The 23,004-nt window shown below is 33.9% G+C and overlaps 1 protein-coding gene and 1 pseudogene across 1 annotated transcript in view; one reads left to right on the top strand and one right to left on the bottom strand.

The window, feature by feature from the left end:
- The first annotated feature begins 1,184 nt into the window (after positions 1–1,184).
- On the top strand, positions 1,185–2,118 carry LOC145736093 (alcohol dehydrogenase 2-like; annotated as a pseudogene).
- A 2,519-nt stretch (positions 2,119–4,637) lies between these two features.
- The window catches only part of LOC145736091 (uncharacterized), a 97,076-nt gene continuing 78,709 nt past the window's right edge, over positions 4,638–23,004 (bottom strand). The window contains 8 exon segments of the mRNA XM_081990343.1: positions 4,638–7,824; positions 7,826–8,035; positions 8,037–8,254; positions 8,257–8,313; positions 10,401–10,761; positions 13,251–13,481; positions 16,168–16,274; positions 22,172–22,231. Coding sequence (XP_081846469.1) covers positions 7,774–7,824; positions 7,826–8,035; positions 8,037–8,254; positions 8,257–8,313; positions 10,401–10,761; positions 13,251–13,481; positions 16,168–16,274; positions 22,172–22,231 — 1,295 coding nt within the window. The 3' untranslated portion in view covers positions 4,638–7,773.

Below are 23,004 nucleotides of genomic sequence, written 5' to 3'. Positions count from 1 at the left end.
TTGAACACCCTGTATATGTTCAATCATGTTTCGGTTAGCAAGATGTGAAAGAGCAGTTTCAGACAAATATTTTGAGATCAAAAAAATTATGACACAAATCACCATCAATTTTCAAAAATTATGACACGATTTTCTTAAAATGTCAAGTATCTCGAAAAAGGTTAGTTACAGACATTTTTAAAGATGTTCACTACACCACAAATGTTCAGAATGACTTTTCTACCAGTGGACTGCGTTTACACCCATTTAAAATAGTGTAAACGTATTCACAACTTGCAGAGCGCCGGTTTCAAATTTAACTGTTTTTATTTTGCTTTTGGAACACCTGTATATGTGCAATTACGTTGCGGTTAGTATGAGGGAGAGCAGTTTTAGACGAACTTTTCGAGCTGTTTACAGTTGCTGAAATCGCAAAAATGACGGAGATACGAAATTTCCAAAATACTGATGCAATTTCTAAAAAAAGTTGAATATCTCAGAAAACGGTTAGAGTTACGGAAATTCAGCGGGAGACCAAAATGATCAGGATGACTTCCTGCACCTAGTGGACTAGGTTTACACGGACTTAGAGACGGGTAAACGTGGTTACGTTTTGTGACCACGCAAGGCAGAGCGTTATTTTAAAATTTAAAAACTGTTTTTCTTTAGTTTTTTGAACACCTTGTATATTTTCAATCGTGTTGCGGTTAGTAGAAGGTAAAAAGGCAGTTGATGACAAACATTTTCAGATTTTTTCAGTGGCAAAATTGCAAAATTTAAAGGGATACGAACTTATCAACATTTTGGTGCAGTTTCCAAAAAACAGTCAAGTATCTCGGAAATGGTTGGAGTTACGGAAATTTTCCTAGAGACCAAAAATGTTTAGAATGACATTTGCAGTCAGTGTACTAAATTTTCAGTCCCTCACATACGTTTTTTTTGTTATCAAACACAAAATTCTCTTTAAAACTGTCATAAAATGTAAGTGCAATTAAAACAAAATTTGACATTGAAGACCGAAAATTGGATGGATAAACATTGTAAACACTCTAGTAAACACTGACGCCAAATACGTCTAAAGTTATTTGAAATAAACACTTTTTCCTGATACACCCTGTACAAACTTCAACCAAACTCAATTTTGGCATTCCCATCAACGCCAAAGCTGACACTTTAAAAATGTTTTTTGTCCGCAATTTTCTTAAATCAACACTTTAGAACGATTACCACGAAGATTCAGCCATCCTCCACTATGTCCCCACATAGAATCTGGGGAAAAGCACCAATACACTAACCTGACTGCGCCAAAATCATTATCATTGGTGGAACTGGCACTGTAGGACTAGCCACAGCCAATCAGCTCTTCTGTTCCAAAGCTAGCAAAATAGCCCTGATCGACACTGATATATGCAAAGGCAAGGAAACGGTAACCTCCTTAAACTGTTCCTTTGGCAAAGAACGTGCAATGTTCTTCAAAGCTGATGTAACCAAGAAAATGGAGATACAAGACGCAATGAGGAAGGCACGGGGAGAACTGAAACGAGTCGATTTAATCGTCAACGCTTTTGGTGTTTGGGACGAATCAAAATGGGAAGAAGAAATCAATGTAAACCTAGTTGGTACTGTAAACGTCAACGAAATCGCTAGGGATGTGCTGGTTCAAGGTGTTTGCGTGCGTCAACATCATTGGTATACAAGGTGATTGAAGTGTTCAGCCCATGCCCAGTGTTAGCAGCCAGTTATCTGGGTGTTGTGGGCCTATACTCAGGCTAAAGGACACGAAAGAGTGGCTGCTATCACCGGTGTGAGGACAGTAGCCTTGTGCTGTGGTATCACCCATTCAGATTTTGTTCAAGAAGCGGGAAAGCAGGTTTGCTGCGTCCAAATGGGAACGATTTGAACAAGTGTTCTGCAGGAAACTTGCTGGGCAAAAGGCTGATGTTGTAGGCAAGCGGTGGTGGAGGTTTTCAAGTATGCCACCAACTGGATCGATTTGGATTGTGGAGGGTTCCAGATGTTTCTGCTCAAGGTTGCCCGATCTTAAAGAAACCTTCAGAACACTAGAAAATCAGTTTATTTGATCCCCACCAAGCCAATGTATTGTTTATTACGTATTTTATATTATAGTCTGTTCAGTAATATTGGTGTATATTCAAACAAATTGACTTAGCAAGTCTAGTCTAGTCTTGTTTGAAGGTTTTTTTGTCACATCAAGAGTCTGTATCTTCATCTGCTAGTAAACCTCCTTATAAATATACCAGGTGTCCAGGAGAACTCTGGACATAGCAGATTAATATGGGAAACATGGAAAATTTAATAAGGACGACGGAATAACAGTTTAAACGATTTAAAATAATGAAAACAGTGGACAATAAAGGCCTGCCAGATCTTTGAAGATAAGTTTCCTTACTGTACAGGGACAACCACAAACAGGCAAATTTCCTTCAAAAGTGATGTGATTTAGTTTAATGTGCTTAACTTCATAAGTTATCATCAGCGAGGGTCTTCATCGGTCTTGTAACTAAAACTTAAAGTGACTCAGTGTTGCTATCTAACTTATCTCATAATTTGATTTGACTGTGAAGTGTGACAAATAAAACTCTCTGATAAACACCTTCTAGGAACAATTTCAGGACCAACCAGTCAAGAAGAGGACAACAATTTTCCTCGGTTTGGGCGGAATTTTAGTCTCAAAATCTGTGTAGAACCTTTCCTGCAGTTATCCCGGGTGCTAACTGGGGCTCTGACTGCACTCCTGGCACTTTAAACCATCCCCCACTCACCAGACCCTAACTCCCCAAAACTTAAGCCGACTTTTTAAACATCCTATAGTATGCCAGGACCACAGAAATGGACGAGTTGGACAAAGAAAGAAGAAATGGAGGGACCAGAAGGGCCCCTCCGTCAACGGGGGGCATCCTTCTCCCAGGACAGAGGGACGCCGATGTAACTCTGGGAACTTCCCGAAAGGGAAAATTCCTAGACTTGTAGCGACTTCCTCTTCCAGACCTATCCTTTGGTCTACAGCGATGGGAGAGTAAAAAGCAGTAGTCTTGCTTGTCCCATCTACCTGAGCATTATTTGTATTTTTGCTTAATTTCCTGTTCCTATTCGTTATTCGCCCACGGTTTGTCTTCAAATTTGGAAGTGTAATTTATTTTGTTCGTTCTAGAAGAAGGTAGAATCTTGTTGAAAGAAAAAAAACCTGAAAGTAAGTAAACAGAAATGAAGGATGGTAGATTGATTGAATATCAATCTATATTTATATACAGGTAGAAAAATCTAAAACTGCCCATAGGAAATCCATGTAACAGACAGAGAAACATTGCTAATTAATGCACGAGACAAAGATGGACGACTGGTCAAACAACTAAGTTTGCCACCCGAATTTTATCGCGGGGTCTGTCATGTGTCATCAGCTGATTTGATTAGTTTGCGGTAAACACTAGCTGTGTGTCCTCCATGAAATAAAACAGCAAAATCACCAAAAAAGTCCAACCGACTGCGCCACTTTTGGATCTCCACTTGACGCCCTCCACTGGCCAACGGTAATACTTAGCGGTGCGCTTTCAACGCCAGTAAATGTTTCAACGAACCGAGTTATTTGCGATTGAATGGAAAGGTGCACTATGGAAGACAATGACATTGCTATGTTCAAGCAACCAAAACTAATATACAGTTTTCTGTAAAAAGTAACCGCCCCAATCTATTAACGTTAAGCATTACTACATGGAGCAAAATTACAATTTTCTGTTTAATTACAAAATGGGAGAGCAGGAGCAGACAACCATTATGTGTATACGTAGACGTATTTCTGGCTGCATAGGAGCACTCTCTCATTATTGAATATTCTGATGAGGTTCTAAAGTAAAGTTTTCTGTGTCTGAACCCTATATTCACCATGTGTCAAGATTTTTGTAGTGGGAATATTTGCATCGGAAAAAATATTTTCTGATGTCTGACAAGGCTTGAAACTCGGTTACACAATAACAATTTTTTTTTTATTATTTTTAACTTGCTAAATACTCTAATTTTTTTACTATCAAGAGCAAAAAGTAAGAGGTTTTCTTGACAATTGGGGGACGCGCCCCAAGTATCAGGAGTAATTGAATTTTACCTCATTGCGTTCTGTTAAAACACAACGCAACACACTTTTTTGTGCATTAAGTACAGTTTTTTTGAAATAACTCTCTTAGGTGACCATTTAGGACAAAAGTATCTTCTAGCAGTCTTGTGGATGAAATTATCTACAACTTTCTCTTTATACGTTTTTTCGAAATTTGTCAACATAATGGAGTTAAGTTTGGTTGAATTTCTAGAGTTTTTTAAAAACACTTTTTTGTGTTTTAGTACAGTTTTTTAAAATAAATCGTTTTTAAATGACTCTCTAGGGCTAAAGTGCCTTATATCAGTCTTGTAGAGAACAAAATTTCCCACAAGATTCTCTTAATACAGTTTTTTACAAATTTTTGCAATTAACGGAGTTACTCCTGATTGAATTTCTGGAAGAATTGCAACACAATTTATAAAATCTCCGCCATTTTTGAAGTGTCAACAACCGTAAAAAGCTCAAAAATGCTCCTCTTGAAATGCTCTTTTACCTCGTGCCAACCCTAAAATAATTGAACTTACACAAGGTGTTCAAAAAAACAAAAACAAAGAATTCATTTCTTTAATGAAAATAATGTACATGTTATTGCCTAGACCACTGCTGTATAATATAATATAATACAAAAAGTCTGAATAAGGTCTTTTTTTCATCGAATCGTCGTTTATTAACAAAAAACAATTTTAAAAAAGTACTTAGAATTAGTGTAAAACGAAAAGTAACATTGTTACGTATAAGATACATTTTTTGACCATTTAAAATGCAGTTTAATACGAATATATGCTACACACATATACCTACTAAACATCAGCTAATTTACAATTTTTTGGACATTCACTGGAGTTTTTTTTAATGGTTTTTGGCTTTGTAAAACAATCCAGTCAATACCATCGAGGTGTAAAATGTTATTGTAACAACAAACCCAAGGAACAACACTGAGATGTTTATTATATTATTATTACTATTTATTATTATTAAATCTAAAATTACTTTGATATGGCTAATTGTCCACGACTATATTACTGTAAGTATATCCGGATATGTACTCTTTTTACATTATTATACGAATATTCTGTGAACAGTTTTTTTTTGTACAACTTATGACGTAACACATCTAAAATAACTGCTACAATTTTGGACTAACATGAAAAATCGTTCCTGTGGGTTATCAGTCTCTAAAAAATGAATATATTTTACACTTCTAAAAACCTACTCCATCGAGCTATTAATGATCTTTTTTTAGTTATAATATCAACAGTTTAATATTACATAGGAACTTTAACAATACGTCTAGATTGGTCCCGCCTTTACTAAAGACCCAGTAGATTAAATATTTACAATCGGAATATTGTTCAGATTTCTGTTGGTATTAGTAGTTCATTCAATTGTTGCAATATGTTTTATATACAGTGTGTTCCATGATTTTACCTTAAAACTGTGTAGTTTTTTTTCTTTGACAGAATTCAGCAAGGGAAAAAATTTTAAACCAGAGAAATAGGAAGAATAAGAGTCATTTGGCCTCAGAAGGGCGACATTTGCTTATGAAGGTTTAGTGCAAAAGTGTCTGAATATCTACTTAAAGAACTTCCTCCATAACTCGGCCACATGACAAATTTAGGGGAAATGTTAATAACAAAAATTGTAGGGAATTTAATTCTCTACAAACAACCTAAGAAAGACATTTTGTCCCTTAAAGGCCTCAGAAGGGAGATATTAGTTTAGGAATGTTTAGTTAGGGTAAAGTGTTGAATATGTCCTATTTACGGAATTTCAATCACACGTAACTCGGCCACGTGACACAATACAGGGAAATATAAAGGGACAGAACTTGCTAGGAAATTAAAACGTTCCACTAAAACTTAGAGAGTCATTTTGTCCCTAAAGGTCTCAGAAGGGGGATATTTTGCTTAGGAATTTTAGTGAGGGAAAGTCTACTTACGGAACTTCATTCCTCCCTAACCGCGCCACATGGCCAAATTCAAAAAAATCTTAAAGGACAAAAATTGTAGGGAATTTAATTCTCTACCCAAAACCTAAGAGAGACATTTGCCCTTAAAGTCCTCAGAAGAGAGTTATTTTCCAAAACCTGAACCAAGATCTGTGAGATCCTAAAAAACAATTTCACCTTATTTTTTTACAGAATTCAAAAAATGTTTTTTATTGCTACAGAGTGGTTCAAAGGATCGTGTGACTCAGATTATTTTTCCAACCTCCCTGTACATTAAAAACATGATTATAACTTGAGTAGGTAATAAAAAATGATTTTTATTATATCAGGGTGTTCATTTTAACGTTTTTTGACGCAACTTATTTGAACCACTCTGTGTAGTCAAACAATTTTTTTATGCTGACATATTCAGTTTTATCTTTACAGTGTGACTCAAACACAATTTGAACCACCCTGTATAGTAAATGTTAGTTTAAACTGAATAAATAAAATTCTAACTATACAGGATGATTTGAACCACAATTTATTTTTTTTACTTACAGGGTGTATCAAAATGATAATCGAAATTGACTGTCAATTTTTCTAGTTTGAAGCTCCAAAACATGTGAAATGGGCCGTTTCAAGTAAATTTTTGAGTTGTTCAGGCAGAGAACTGAACTAAAGAGTCAATTTTTTCTACAATCACTGAATGTCATATTACAGAAGTCCGTAACTCGGCTACATGGCAAAATTCAGAAAAATGTTAAGGAACAAAAATTGTCGAAAATTTAATTCTCTATCAAACCTCAGAAAGACATTTTGTCCTTAAGGGCCTCAGAAGGAAGATATTTTGCTTAGGAAAGTTTAGTGAGCGCAAAGTGTCTGAATGTCCACTTACACAAATTCAATCCTTCGTAACTCGGCCACATTGGCAAAATTCAGGAAAATGTTAAGGAACAAAATTGTAGAAAATTTAATTCTCTATCAAAACCTCAGAAAGACATTTTTGTCTCGTCAACTATAATTCTTAAAAATTAAAAAAACATGTAACACTGTTCGTGTACAAACGGTTTCACAATTTATTAAAACTTATGGACTGGAATCTTAATACTACACTACACAGTGTCATGGACACCCTGTATATACTGACAGTGGGGATTAAAATGTTTGTTATTCTAGAGATAGTAACAACGACAACATGTACAATTTCTACACAAATACAACTACAAAGTTAGTATAATCGACAAGCGGCAGTAACTTAGAACATATAATAGAGTGACCCTGTAGATAGATAAATGCCGCTCGTTGATTTCCACACGACTGATTATTATAGGGAATTTCTAACCTAAAACTCCCGTAAGGGAGTTTTAGGTTAGGTAAGCTTAAAGAGAATTTTAGGTTAGGTAATACCCATAAGAAGGTTAATTTCCTAAGCTAAAACTCCCATGTTTATTAGAATTTCTAGATCATTTCACTGTAGTATATGAATGAAGTGATCTGGAAGTGGTATATAAATAGTGCTATTAAGGTTATTTACATCTTTATGGTACAAAAAAATTAAAGGGAAAAAAACAGCCTTTCTACAAGAAATTTAAAGGAAAGTCCAATCAAAAGTGCCCAGTCAAAAAACATAATAACAACCACAGTCAAACTTAACCTAAAATTTAACACTTTTCAGGGATAATTTACGTCCACATTGCACTCTTTCCTCGCCTAGTGACTACTCCATGAAATGGTCCGCGAAAAAGTTAACGTGGGGTCATTCCTGCTTAATCATAAAGTTCTGGTGACTGGAGGTGACCAAAGACAAACGGACCAGACGCTAAATTATTGGCCAAGGAGTAGATTGGAGTAGTTCCGTTCCCAACCGAACACGGTGATCCCATGGCAGCCGGAGGAGGATTTATCCTCTTCTCTTTTTGTCTCCTGTTACAGAACCACACTCGAACCACCTCTTTTTCCATACAAAGTCCATCGGCAAGCGAGGAAATTTCTTCCGAAGTCGGTTTGGGATTTTGCAATAAACGCCTTTTCCAGTGCTACTCTCACGCTCGTTTCGATCGATGTTCGCTTCTTTCTTCGTCTTCCGATCGTTTCTGGAGTAGTTAAGGGGTTACTCAGAGCGCCTGGATTCGTTAAGGTGCTGTCAGCGTCCTCAAGCCATTTTTGCAGCAACGGCTTCAGTTTGCACATGTTTTTGAAGCTGAGATTCAGTGCTTCGAACCTGGAGATCGTCGTCGGGAAAAGTCGTTTCCGTAAAGTTTGCCCATTGCCAGTCCTACGTCACCTTGGGTAAAGCCTGGAACAAGAAACGTTTAGATTAGTACACATAAATGACAGATTAAGGCTTGTGATTGATGTGACGAACAGGAACAAGTGCTGCACATAGAAATGATGCAGCTGGTATAGAGCAAGCCACGGTAAATGGGGGTGACGTCATTTAAGATGCCGCCATATTGACAACTCATTACTTAAAGACAACTCAAAATCAAACTGAGAGATTTTGTCTTCTATTTTTAACAAACTTTCATTTGTTACACCTGAAGTCAAGTCAATTGACAATATTATGACACAGTATATTGACACTATTGACAGTAATGACAAACCAACGGATAAGTACTAAAACACAAATTATTTCCCACAATTTTCCCTTTTTACACGTTTTTGGTATTTTTTCCAAATAACAGAGTTACGCTTGGTTGATGTTTATGTTTTTTTTAAGCATTTTTTTTGTGCTTTACCTCGGTTTTTTGAAATTTCTTCCTTGGATGACCCTTTAGGGCAAGCAATCTTGTAGAGGATAAAATTTTCCACAATTTTTTCCTTTTACAGTTTTCTGGTATTTTTCTAATAACGGAGCTACACATAGATGAATTTTTTGAGTTTCTAAAAGCACTTTTTTGTGCTTTAGTACTGTTTTTAAAAATAAATCTTTTAAATGACACTTCAGGGCAAAAGTGACTTTAAGCTATCTTGTAGAGAGGTAAAACTGTCTCAACCTTCGCGTTTTTACACTTTTTCGACAATTTCCAATTAACAGAGTTACGCTTGGTTGATTTTTTTTGTTTTTTTTTAAGCATTTTTTTTGTGCTTTACCCCGGTTTTTTTGAAATATGTTCTTTGGATGACCCTTTAGGGCAAAAGTGCCTTATAGCAATCTTATAGAGGATAAAATTTCCCAACATTTTTCCCTTCTACAGTTTTTTGGTATTTTTCCAAATAAGGGAGCTACACATGCATTTTTTAAGTTTTTTAAAAGCACATTTTTGTGCTTTATTAGTGTTTTCTTGAAATAAATCCCTTGGATGGTCCTTTAGGGCAAAATTGCTTTTAAGCAACCTTGTAGACAATAAAATTCTCTCCGATACAATTCTAACCTAGCATAATTTTTATACTAAACATTTTATAGAAGTCGATTGAAATGCAACAAAACTCAATTTTAATAAGTATTCTGAAAACCAGATAAAACGAACCTGAAATTTGCACTTCAGAGGGTAAATTTAACTTAAAATCCAGGGCCGTATTGCATTTTTTCAGAAACAACCCTTTACTTTACTACCTACCATTGAAAATGGAAGGTGGTCAGTTAATTTCAAACAAACACAATTTCAGTCAATATTTCTGAAATCTGGAGAATACGGCCCTGAAACACTGGTTTGACGTAATACCCATAGCACGCGGTTACCTTAAAATCATTGGGGTTAGTAAGATTGAGAATACTCTAGAAGCATTTATGGCATTTTATAATGGTTTCTATACGCAAATCGTGTAGGTTTTGATAAAACATTATTAAGCAAAACTAGATAACATTTTTAGGTTAAAAAGGTTTCAAAACCTTGTTGAAAGTCTCTGGCATTTCTAAATATTCAATCTAAAGTAACGCTGTTATTTGCAAAAATCTCAAAAAAGTGTATGAGGAAAAAGTTGCAGAGAAATGTATCTTCTTTAAAATTGCTATAATGCTCTATTGCCCTAGAGGGTCATCCAAGGAAGATATTTCAAAAATAATGTACCAAAGCACAAAAAGTGCTTTTAAAAACCCCAATAAATCCAACCAAACGTAAATTCATTATTTGAGAAAAAAAATCAAAACAGTTTAAGAGGAGAAAGTTGTAGAGAATTTCATCCTCTACAAGGTTGCTATAAAGCACTTTTGCTCTAAAGGGTCATCCAAGGGAGATATTAAAAAAATATACTCATAAGCACAGAAAAGTGCTTTAAAAAAAATAATAAGAAATTAAATCAAGCGCAACTCCGTTATTTGGAAAAATATCAAAAAAACTGTAAGAGAAGAAAGTTGTAGAGAATTTCATCCTCTACAAGATTGGTATAAGCCACTTTAGTCTTTTTTTAAAGTTTTTTTAAAGAAAAAATCTCAAATCTTACCTAATTTGATTCTCCGCTGTTTGAACGTTTTGGCAAACTGTTCCAACTCCTCCAAATCGGTCGTTTCGTCCGGAATGGGCTCCATCATTCTGGAAGGGGTTTTCAAGTGTTGAGGCGTCAATCCTCCCGAACTTGGGGTGCTCGGAGTGAGCAAACTGGCCGGAATGTTGTGCGTGTTATTCGGTGGAGTGGTTTGGCTTTGGTTGAGGTTTTGGCTCAGTTGAGTGCTTTGAGGAATTGAGGTGTTCAAGTGAGGCGAGGATTGCTGGTGAGGCGATTGATGGAGGTTCTGTTGTTGCTGTTGCTGTTGCGCTTTTTGCAATTGTTGTAATTGCTGAGCCGCTTGCGCAATTTGCTGAACCTAAAAAATTGTAAAAAAAATCTCAAAAAACTGTTTATTATAACATAATTACATGCAAAAGTGTATTGGTGTGAGTCAATTAAAAAACACTGTAAATAAGTTTAAAACCAATAATATACAGTAATCGTAGTAGAGTTATGTGAATGTAAATATTTGCCATTAAATCAACCCAAATACGATTTTTCCAACTATCGCGATAAAGGTATTTACCTATATTAAGAGACTTGTGCAATCATTGTATGGTAATAATATTCTATGTGGAAACACCAATATGTATTTGCTTAGAAATACGGAGATTAATATAAAAATCAGATCGTATATAGGGTGATTCATTATCAGAATTTCATCCTCTACAAGATTGCTCTAAGGCACTTTTGACCTAAAAGGTCACCTAAGGGAGATAGTTAAAAAAAACTGGGTTGAAGCACGAAAAAATGCTTATAGAAACTCAAGATGTTCAAGCAAGTGTAACTTCGTTATTTCAAAAAATTTCAAAATGTGTATAGGAAGAGAGTGGTAGAGAATTTCATCATCTATAAGATTCCTAGAAGGCACGTTTGCCTTAAAGAGTCATCCAAGGGAGATATTTCAGAAAAACCCTACCAAAGCACAAAACAGTGCTTTTAGCAAACCCAAGAAATTAACCAAGCGCAACTAAGCTGTTATTTGAAAAAAATTTAATAAAGACAAATTTGTAGGGAATTTTATGCTCTACAAGATTGCTAGAAGACACTTTTGCCCTAAAGGGTCATGCAAAGGAGATATTTTGAAAAAACCGTACTAAAGCACAATAATGCTTTTAACCAACCCAGGAAGTTAAACCAGGCGCAACTCAGTTATTTGGAAAATATCGAATAACTATAAAAGGAAAAAAATGTAGGGAATTTCATCCTCTACAAGATTGCTATAAGGTACTTTTGTCCTTAAAGGTCATCCAAGGGATTTATTTCAAAACAACTGTACTAAAGCACAAAAAAGTGCTTTTAAAGAATGTTAAACTTTGGTTCACCACTTATAAATCACCCTGTATAGAAGAAAAAGTGAAAATTGATTTTAGTGTGTGTGTAGTATATTTACATGCACTTCTACAAATACAGAGTGCGTCAAACAAGTAAAATCATAATTAAATTTGTCGTGTCATTACTAGCATGCACAAAGTCTTAAAAAAACCTTAAATGCTGTGTTGCCAGATCACTTTCAACTATTAAATAAAGGTCTGCACTGTCACGTGACTTCAGTCCTTTTGAGAACAACAATATCACGTGATATTGTTACACAAAGATGATGATTTAAGTAATAACATATATAAATAGGACACTGTGTATATTTTAGTTCAGTGAGCAATACAAAAGTGTCTAGTGTCCGAGACAATTAGGTCCAACTTTGACGCCCTCTAGTGGCCAAACGCAGCAACCTAACCCTACTTTTTTACATATCATCGGAAAGCCCTTTTTATTACCAATCCATAGATGTATAAAAGTTATACAGGGTGTGACAAATGAGCAAGTTATTTAGGTTTAAATGACTGACTGCAATAATGGACAAAGAAAGATTTAGGTCAACTTTGAAGCCCTCTATCGGCCAAACCGTTACACCAACCTGTCAAAGTTGTCATATGTTTGGAAAGGCGTTTTTATTGGCCATCTACAGACGAATAAAAATCCATACAGGGTGGGTCAAATAAGTGAGTTATTGGTCATTTTATTCCAACACTGAAGCAATCACCTGTTGACGGTAATTGACCCTAAATATCCAGCAAACTGTCCACTCTGTATATGAGACATGTTAAGGCCATGGCAAGCCGAATCGGGTCACAGTAAAACATACAGGGTGTCCCATTTGAAGTAATGTCACTTTTTTTTCTCGTAGTTAATGCCGAATTTAACCGTAAATATCTCAGAAAGCCTAAACATTTTGTAGCGGTAATATTAGGTCACCGTGTAGCCCTGAGTGTGCGCAATCCAACGAACCTAAAATATACAGGGTGTCCCATTTAAAATAATCAACTTTCAAGGGTGTAAACGCCACTGCAAGAGCCAAATTTTGAAGATAAATTTCACTAACTTTTGACACCCTGTATCTCAAATATTATCCACTTTTGGACTAAGGTAAGTTGGGTTAAATCATCATATTTAAGCCTCAGGAATATTGTAATAGCGTTTTTTCCGCATATTTTAGAGACACCCTGTATAAGCCTCTTAGATGGCCTGATCTGATTCTGTTAGACTTTTGAAAAATTCTAGGTTTTTTATGTTAAGACCTTTGCATTTTGTAGTTTTAATGAATTAATGTGTGTTTAAATAATCAGAAAAATAAATAAATAAATAATGTTTAGAAAAAGGTAGTAAAAACAGACCTGCATTGTATGGGAGTTTCTGGGATTCAACCCTGACCTGGGGAATCCCTGAAGAAAACCCTTGAAACAGAAACACCACCCATAAGCAACGTTGCCAACTCACTCATTAAGTAGTAAAAAAAACGGTACCCACCTGATTTTGAAGGAAAAACTGGTTCATCGGTTGACCGCTAGCCTGTTGCAGCATTGCCAATTGTTGCAATTGTTGCAAACTTTGGGGATTTGGGAAAGCCTGTAAACCACTGAGCAATTGCAGAGGATTTCCGAATAATCCGCCCAAACTCCCCAGGGCGGCCAGGGTGGAACCAACGCCCGAATTTGTATTGTTTGGGGTTGGTATCCGTGGTTCTGGTTGACCCGTGACCTGAAATTAAATCGTAATTTTATACCTAGAAGTTAGTTAAAAAGAAGTTTAATGCATTCTGTCTTTTTTTACCCTGTAACTCCTGAAGGAGGCCCGTAAGGGCAAAAATACCTTAATACAACCTTGTAGAGGCTGAAATTTCCTACAGCTTTCCTTATTTACAGTTTTCTGTACTGCCCAAATAACGGAGCTACGCTCAGTAGACATCAAGTTAGCTCAAAAAAAGTTGAAATCACTTTTTAGTGCAGCCTTTGACTTTAGGTCTTGTAACTCTTTGAGGAGGCCTTTAAGGACAAAAACACCCGAATACAATCTTGTAGAAGATGAAATTTTCTACAAATTTTCTTATTTACATATTTTTGTAACTCCTTAAATAACGGAGATGCAATACTGGTCGTGACGCGGCAGAAATTTGCCCATGAAACTATAAAAGGCTCATAATCAAAACGTTAATGAGTTTCGTGATGCTTCGTTAACCGATCTACATGCTCAATATTTTCTGTTTTTCATGTCGGGGCAATTAATTGACGTTAAGTAGCCGGATTGTGGGCGTGGCCCATTTTTCTGTAATATTCAGTGAATTGATGATCTGTAATGGAAAAGGCACGTAAGATATTTGCCATGTCGGATTGGTCTCTCTGGTAATTGACGTGACAGTCCCCAGAGTTATTAAAGCCCAGTTTCTAAACATTTGTTCTTATTAAACATCGTACATAAATCTCAAGGAACATTTTCTGGACGTATTCGGAAAAGTTTAAATTCCACAGGGAATATGGTTAATCAGTAAGCCTGACGGCTGATGTTGGTTCAGTTGATTAAAATAATATAACAAGAAATTCAACCAAGATTAACTCGGTTATTTGAAACAACATCAAAAAAATGTAAGGGGAAGAAGTTGTAGGGAATTTTTAGTCTCTACAAGGTTGCTATAAAGCACTTTTGCCCTGAAAGGTCGTCCAAGGGATAGATTTGGACAAAACTGCACTAAAGCATAAAAAAGTGCTTTTACACAACCCAAGAAATTCAACCAAGCGTAACTCCGTTATTTGCAAAACAATAAAAAAAGTGCAAAAGGAGAAAGTTGTAGAAAATTTCATTCTCTACAAAATTGCTATAAGGCACTTTTGCCATAAAAGGTCATCCAAAGGATTTATTACAAAAAAAATGTCCTAAAGCATAAAAAAGTGCTTTTAAAAAATCCAAGAAATTCAACAGTGTAACTCAGTTATTTGGAAAAATCTCGAAAAAGTGTAAGAAGGCCCGTAGTATATAATTCCATCCTCTATAGGACTGCTTATATATTGACTTGAAAATGTTAAAATTTTCTTAAAAACTGGCTTCAATACTTCAAATTTATTACAAACTTGAAAACAAAAAAGAAATGACATTAAAACTCAAAATTTGACTTAAAACCATAAAAAATAGAGTGAAAACTTGAAAAGCGACATGAAAACGTTAAAATTGGCTTTAAAACTTAAAATTTCACTTACAAACCATAAAAATCGACCTCGAAACTTGACAACTGACTTGAAATTGTTAAAATTGAGTGAAAAACTGTAAAATTGGCTTCAAAGATTCAAATTTGTCTCAAAAATCATGAAAATTTATATAAAAACTTGAAATTGACTTCAAAACGTTACAAATGACTTCAAAACGTTAAAATTAACTTAGAAACAAAAGTTGGCTTAAAAATTTAAATTTGGGTTAAAAAACATGAAAAACAAAAAAAAAGCTTGAAAATTTACTTTAAGATATTAGAATTGACTTCAAAACTTAAAATTTTACTTAAAATCCATGAAAATTAACCTAAAGACACAAAAACTGATTTCAAAACATTAAATGTGACTGTAAAAAAAAGTTGGCTACAAAATTTCAAGTTTGACTTAAAAAACATGAAAATCGAACTAAAAACTTGAAAATTTACTTGAGACTGATAAAATTGACTTCAAAACTTCAAATTTGATTTAAAAACCGTAAAAATAGTTCTAAAGACTTGAAAAATTACTTATAAACGTTAAAGATGTTTTAAAACCTTAAAAAATGGCTTTAGAACTAAAAATTTCACTTAGATACCATAGAAATCGTCCTAAAAACTTGAAAATGTTAAATTGACTTACAAATTTAAAAATAAGCTTCAAAACTCAAAATATGCATTAAAAACCATTAATATTGACATACAAATTTAAAAGTTGGCTTTAAAAATTCATATTTGACTTATAAAACATGAAAATCAAACTAAAAACTTGAAATTTACTTGAAAATGTTATAATTGACCAAAACCATGAAAATTGTTCTAAAAACCTGAAAATTGACTTAAAAGCTGAGTTGTAAACTACAAATTTGCTTCAATAACCATAAAATCAACTTCAAAACAAACTATTATAAAGCACATAAAAATGCTTTAAAAAGCTCGAGTAATTCAATCAAGCGTAACTCCGTTATTTGGAGAAATATCAAAAAACTGTAAAATAGAAAGTTGTAGAGAATATCATACTCTACAAGATTGGTATAAGCCACTTTTACCCTAAAGAGCCATCCAAATAATTTATTTCAAAAAAACTGTACTGAGTGACCAACTGGGTGGAATTTTTTAAATACTAACTAAATATAAGTTTGGTTCCATAGAAATTAAGCTTGATTCAATGGAAAAATTTCCTAATTAAACTGAAAAAAACTCACCAAATTAAGAGCACCCATCACGTTCAGAATCAAGTGAATTATCATCGTGATTTTCCGCTGGAGTATCACTGTTCACACTTTGATCATCACTGCAGTCTTGTTGATTGTCTCCATCTGCAACAAAACAATTTTTAAATATCTAGTAAATATTTATCTATCTCTTTTATCTAGATAAGAAGCCGGAAAAGTCTGGAAAATTACAGTTTATTTGTTTACCCACTATAGAGGGTGTTTCAGCAAATTTAAACGGCGTATTCTACGTCTAACAATAACTATAGTTTGCTATATATTTGACAGCTTTACTACCTATATACACAGTGGTTTACAGGGAATTTTACGAACTACAATTTGTTAAAAAGATCAACTCGATAACTGTCAAAATAACTGAGTTACAGGCTCTCAAAGATGAGGTTGACTAAAATTTTACTCTTGACATTTCAATTCCTAATAACTCGCTCATTTGACAACTTTACTACAGACACTATACAAAGTGATTTATAAGGAATCTCTCGATCTACCATTTGTTTAAAAATTCAACTCAATAACTATCAAAATATCCGAGTTACAGGCTTGCAAAGATGAGATTGGCTTAAATTTTACTCTTGACATTTCAATTCCTAATACCTCGCTTATTTGACAACTTTTGACAAAAAAATACAACAATTTAAAGACTGTAAATCTCTAAAGAGAATTTTACAAGTTCACTTGCGTAAAAAAAAGGCAAAAGTGACCAAATTTGGTAAAAGTTATTAAACTGACGGATAAATGCTAAAAACCTGTGCTTTAGTACAGTTTTTTTTTAATAAATTACTTGAATGGCCTTTTAAGGTAAAGTGAAACTTAAAAACTTAAAACTTATAGCAATCTTGTACAGGATGAAATTTCCTACAACTTTTTCCTCTTACACTTTTTTGATATTTTGGCAAATAACCGAATTACTCCTGATTGAATTTCTTGTGGTTTTTAAAAAAGCACTTATCTGTGCTTTAATGCAGTTTTTTTTTGAAATATAACTTAAGGACGACTTTTGCGGGCAAAAGTGCCTTATAGCAATTTTGTAGAGGATAGAATTCTCTACAACTTTCTCTTCTAACAGTTTTTTGATATTCTTCTAAATAACTGAGTTACGCTTGGTTGAATTTCTTAAAGTTTCTAAAAAGCACTTTTTTGTGCTTTAATACAGTTTTCTTGAAATAAATTTCTTGGATGACCCTTTAGGGCAAAAGTGCCTCATAGCAATCTTGTAGCAGATTAAAATTCCTATAACTGTCTTCTCTAACACTTTTTTGCAAACAACTTAGTTACGCTTAGTTGAATGTTAAAAGCAATTTTTTGTGCTTTCGTATAGTTTTTTGAAATATTCCTTTGGATGACCCTTTAGGGCAAAAGTGCCTTAAAGCATTTTTGTAGAGGATAAAAAACATACAAAATCAGCTTATATTTCAACGCATTGGCTACTAAATAAGAGTAAACCGTCATGATGGAGAGAAACCGCTACGTCATTACAAGATTGATGACATAACCCCCAAAACGCCATTGTTAACGTGTTGCTAACCCTCGGCTTAACCCTTAATCTGTATAGAAGGTAACACGTGCACAAATGGCGATTTTTCTTAAATCAAAATTCAACCGTTTTACGACTCTTTTCTACCCTTCTGGGCACGCGCCATTTTAGATGCAATTTAAATAGATTTTAAAAACGAGTTTCAAGTGAAGTGAACGAACAGAGAAGGGTGACATTTTTGCGATTTTAAACACAAAAACGATCAATCTAAAAACGGCCGATGTATCAACGGTTGATCGTTTTTCAAAAGCAGGGGCGGAGGGGGTGATAAGGGTGAATTTTAAGTGGAAACGGGTGCAAACTGCAACAAACGAAGAACAAACAAAAAAACTGCGATAGTGCTAATCCGTGAAATTTGGTTTTAATCGATTCGATTCGGTGTTGCCGCACATGCCAAATTTTACCACCCGAAATTTGCTTTTGTTGTACTCTTTTTTTTTTTTTTTTTGGTTTCAGTGTTGCCAACCCTTAAATTATACGCAATTTCCCCAAAAGCATTTTAAAAAAAGTTCTAAACAATATTTTGTTTTTGGACTTTTAAAACATAGCAAATTCCTAACCTAACCTAACCTAACCTAACCAAACCAAACCTAACCTAATATTTGCTTAGAGCTCTAAAAATGTTTTTAATGTGAATTTTAACTTATTGTACTAGTTTTAAGAACAGTTTTGTAGTTTTTCTACCTTTATGGAGGGGTATTGACAATTACCAAATTCTGACAGAAGCAAACAGACTTACTCGTAAAACTGTAACTTAAAAACCATGAAATTCAACCTCAAAACTTGAAACTGTTAAAATTGAGTGAAAAACTGTAAAATTGGCTTCAAAGATTCAAAATTTGTCTCAAAAATCGTGAAAATTTATATAAAACACTTGAAAATTGACTTCAAAACGTTACAATTGACTTAAAAACATGAAAATCGTCCAAATACACTTGAAAACATTAAAGTTAACTTAGAAACAAAAGTGGCTTAAAAAATTTCATTGGGTTAAAAAACATTGAAAACAAGAAAAAACTTGAAAATTACTTTAAGATATTAGAATTGACTTCAAAACTTAAATATTGATTTAAAACCGGTACAAATAGTCTAAAAACTTTGAAAAAATACCTATAAACGTTAAAGATGTGGTTTTTAAACCTTAAGAAATGGCTCTTAGAACTAAAAATTTCACTTAGATACCATCAGAAATCGTCCTAAAAAACTGAAAATGTTAAAATCTGACTTACAAATTTAAAAATAAGCTTCAAAACTCAAAATTTGCATTAAAAACCATTAATATTGACATACAAATTTAAAAGTTGGCTTCAAAATTCATTTTGACGTATAAAACATGAAAATCAAGCTTAAAAAACCTGAAAAATTTACTTGAAAATGTTATAATTGACCAAAACCATGAAATGATCTAAAAACCTGAGTTGTAAACTACAAATTTGCTTCAATACCATAAAATCAACTTAAAAACAAACTATTATAAAGCAAAAATTAAAAAAAATTGATTTGAATTTGTCATTAAGGTGGTATTTTGCTTGTAGTTTTCTTGGATCTTTACGGCAAAATACGTTAAACTAGTAAATTGTTTGTGAAACGAGTTTGAACCTTAATGACATTACGTTTCTATAAAACGTAAAAAAAAAACTTTATTTTTCAGTAGAAGGGAGTGTTTCAGTAGAATTTCGATGCCTGACAATCTGCACTTTGGCAACCTTGTAAATTGTTTTAAACTGTGACGTCATCCTAATTTTGCTTGATTTTTGCAATTTATTTTGCTTTTTTTTTTTTGAAAAAGACTTGTTTTGCCTTTTTAAAACCTTCATAAAAAATATGTTGTCAATTTTGCTTAAAACAATTTAAATTTGTGATTAAGGTCGTATTTTGCTTGTAGTTTTATTGGATCTTTACGGCAAAACACGTTAAACTAGTAAATTGTTTTGAAACGAGTTTGAACCTTAATGACAGACATTTTTGCTGATGTTTTAAAAATGTTTTTATTCTCTTTCTGTTTAAACGAATAGTTAACATTACTAAGCCTTGATTAAGCAAACTATGGCAAAGATAAAACACGCCCCCCGTTTAACCCTTTTTAATAAAAGAAACGGTCACCGTGCCAAGGGTTAGCCCCCGGCACCGTGCCGACGTTTTTAAATATAAAACATCAAGGGGACGAGATGTTTCAGTTCGAAATGGACCATTTTTAAAATGGCCGTGGCGGAAAATTAAATTTTATATTGCCCCGCACTTTATATTTATATTTTGTTAGTCATTAGAGGTCTGTAAACAACTTTTTTTGGTGCGCCACTGATTTTTTTGTAATGGAAAATTCGAATTCTTTGTTCAATTTAGAAACTTTTTGTCTCCTTAAATTTTTTTTGTATCTGTCACCGTTTTCGAGGAAAATTACAACTTTATGAGAAAAAAACAGCCCCAATTTCTCTGCTAATTTACAGAATAAAATTGAAATGTCTTTGACAGTTATGACGTTTGTCTTTGTAAACATGACAGTTGAGTATACGCATGCAAATGTCAAAACCGTGATGTTTTGACAGTTGAGACGCTGTTGACAGCTGTCACATAAAACATCTGTCAAAACTAGCTACAAAGTGCTGTTTGGAGTCATATTTTACTACCGTTACGTTACTTTATACGTCTATAACGGAATTTTTGAATTCAGAAATGCATTTACAGAAATGGTTTACAGTGCATTTTACAGGTTTTCAGTGTTGGACAGCTGTTACTGTCTGTCAAAACCCGGCCCATAGAGCTATAAAGTGCTGTTAGGAGTCATATTTTACTACTACTTGGACAAAATTCAATCTAAGCTACTTTATACGTTTATAATGGAATTTTTGACAGTTGTGTGACACGGTCGTCTGTTTGGAATGAAGTTTGACAGCTGTCGCGTATATACTGCATCTGTTTAAACCCCGCTCATGAAGCTATAAAGTGTAATTTGTACGAATAATTATTAGGTACCGTAAACTGGTTTTTGTCGGATATCTGGAAAACGGTTAAAGATACGAGAATTTTTTTTGAGAACAAACTTACTCAGAATTAACCGTAGAATCTGGCTGCGTAACTCTAAAAACGCTCGAAAGCCCCTAAGGGTTGTCAGGGGCCAACAACGAACACAACTCTGTAATTTGCCACACCCTGTATAAAGTCTACAAGTACCGAACGAGTGACTGGTATGACAGGAAAGAGGACAAAACTTTATTTTGAGTAGTTTACGCACCCTGTAAGTCAAAAAATGGCGGAGTTATTCAATTTTGAAAATTTAAAAGTTTGTTTCGAAAATTTTGGTCAAAGTAGCGTGCAACTGGTTTTTGTCGAATATCTCAAAAACGGTTAAAGATACGAGAATTTTTTAAGAGAGCCAAATTGTTCAGAAATAATCGTAGAATCTGTTTATGCAACTTTGAAAACCTTAGTTCTGGTGTTTTATGCGATTCTATGCTCTCCAATTTACCCTAAAATATAAAAACCAACCCTGTACAGCAATTTTCCACTCTGTTATCCATTTAAAGCATGTTAAGTCCTGCATGGGTATTGATAAAGTAAATAACATTCTGATAAGCTTCCTTGCTGGCCCTAATGTGGAAATTTCACACCACTGACTCTCGACATATTTAAAAAGGGGAGAATTTTCTTCACTTTTCCTAACCGAAATGCACGAATCGATTTATTATACACGCCAAAACTGACAAAGAACCCCGAATCAATTGACATTCAAAACGTCGGACATCTGAATATATTCTTCATTTGGCCGTGTGTATTTAAATTGGAAAGTTTTTGGACGAAATCCTTGGGAAATCCCGCAAACAAGTCACGCGTTTAAGCTTAAAAATCGGAACTTTTTTATTTGCATGTCTTTTGAATATCCCGTGGAATTTTCCATGATAAAGCCTATTTTAAATGCCATTTACAGTGAACGGAACTGGAATAATGTATACGAAACTATCGTAAATTAATATTAAAAAAAAAATTGGTGGATTTAAGTCAGGAAAACGAGAGGCCACTCAAAACATTGTTTTCTCCCCAATCCAAAAGTATACTAACCAAGATAGTTCAATCGAGAATAACTACTCCTTAATTGGACAGATATCAAAAAAGTTTAAAAGGGAAAAAATGTAGAGAATTTTATTCTCTACCAGATTGGTAAAAGGAAATTTCGCCCTAAAGTGTCTTTTAAAGGAAATATTTTGAAAAAACTGTATCAAAGCACAAGGAAGTGCTTTTTCAAATTCAACCAAGCGTAACTCCGTTATTTGGAGAAATATGGAAAAAGAGTAAGAGAAGAAAGTTGTAGAGAATTTCATTCTCTATAAACATAAGTATAGTAACATTCACCAAATTGGTCACTTTTAATAAATTTAACTGAACTTTGTTACAACAATAGAGTATTTTGAAAATTAAAAAAATATACAGGGTGATCAACCATCAGACTTACCTTCGTGATGCGACAGTGGCGTAGCCGGTTTGTCCACTTTGTGTAAAGGTTTGGGGTCAACTGAAAAAATAAAATAAAAAATAAAATCCAAAACTATTTTACTATTAAACAGACAATAAATATGCAACGTACAATAATTAGATACGGCTCAATGAGTTTGTGTTGTGGTTTTTTTGTATATTTGAGTCATTCTGAATGCAATAGAACAGAAACCTGTAAATAATGCATGAAATCCGCGTATATTTAATATTTGTTTACACGCGATCTACTGGTCTGGCCTTTTTTTACCCAAACATGCAAATATCAAAAGGTGTATGGGAAATCGGCGAAATTAATTAAGCCGTAATTAGTTACGTGACTTTAGATTTTGTGGTTTTTTTAATTAACTTTATTCTGTTAAGCCTGGATTAACATTTATTACAATTATATTAAATGTGCTTTTTAAAAAACCCAAGAAATTCAACCTAGCATAACTCCGTTATTTGGAAAAGTAGCAAAAAAGTGTAAGAAGAGAAAGTTGTAGAGAATTTCATCCTCTACAAGATTGCTACAAGGCACTTTTGCCCTAAAGGGTCGTCCTAGAAATTTATTTCAAGAAAACTGCACTGAAGCACAAAAAATGCTTTTTAAAAAAACCCCAAAAATTCAATCAAGTGTGACTCCGTTATTTGGAAATATCTCAAAAAACTGTTAAAGGAGAAAGTTGTACAGAATTCAATTCTCTACAAGATTACCACTATGCATTTTTGCTATAAAAAGTAATAGAAGAAAATTAATTTAAAAAAAACTGTACTGAAGCACAAAAAAATGCTTTTTAAAAAACTCAAGAAATT

Source organism: Ips typographus, linkage group LG11, assembly GCF_016097725.1.
Source record: "Ips typographus isolate SLU linkage group LG11, UJ_Ityp_2.0, whole genome shotgun sequence".
NCBI classification, from domain to species: Eukaryota; Metazoa; Arthropoda; class Insecta; order Coleoptera; family Curculionidae; genus Ips; species Ips typographus.
This window is presented reverse-complemented; position numbering and strand designations above follow the sequence as displayed.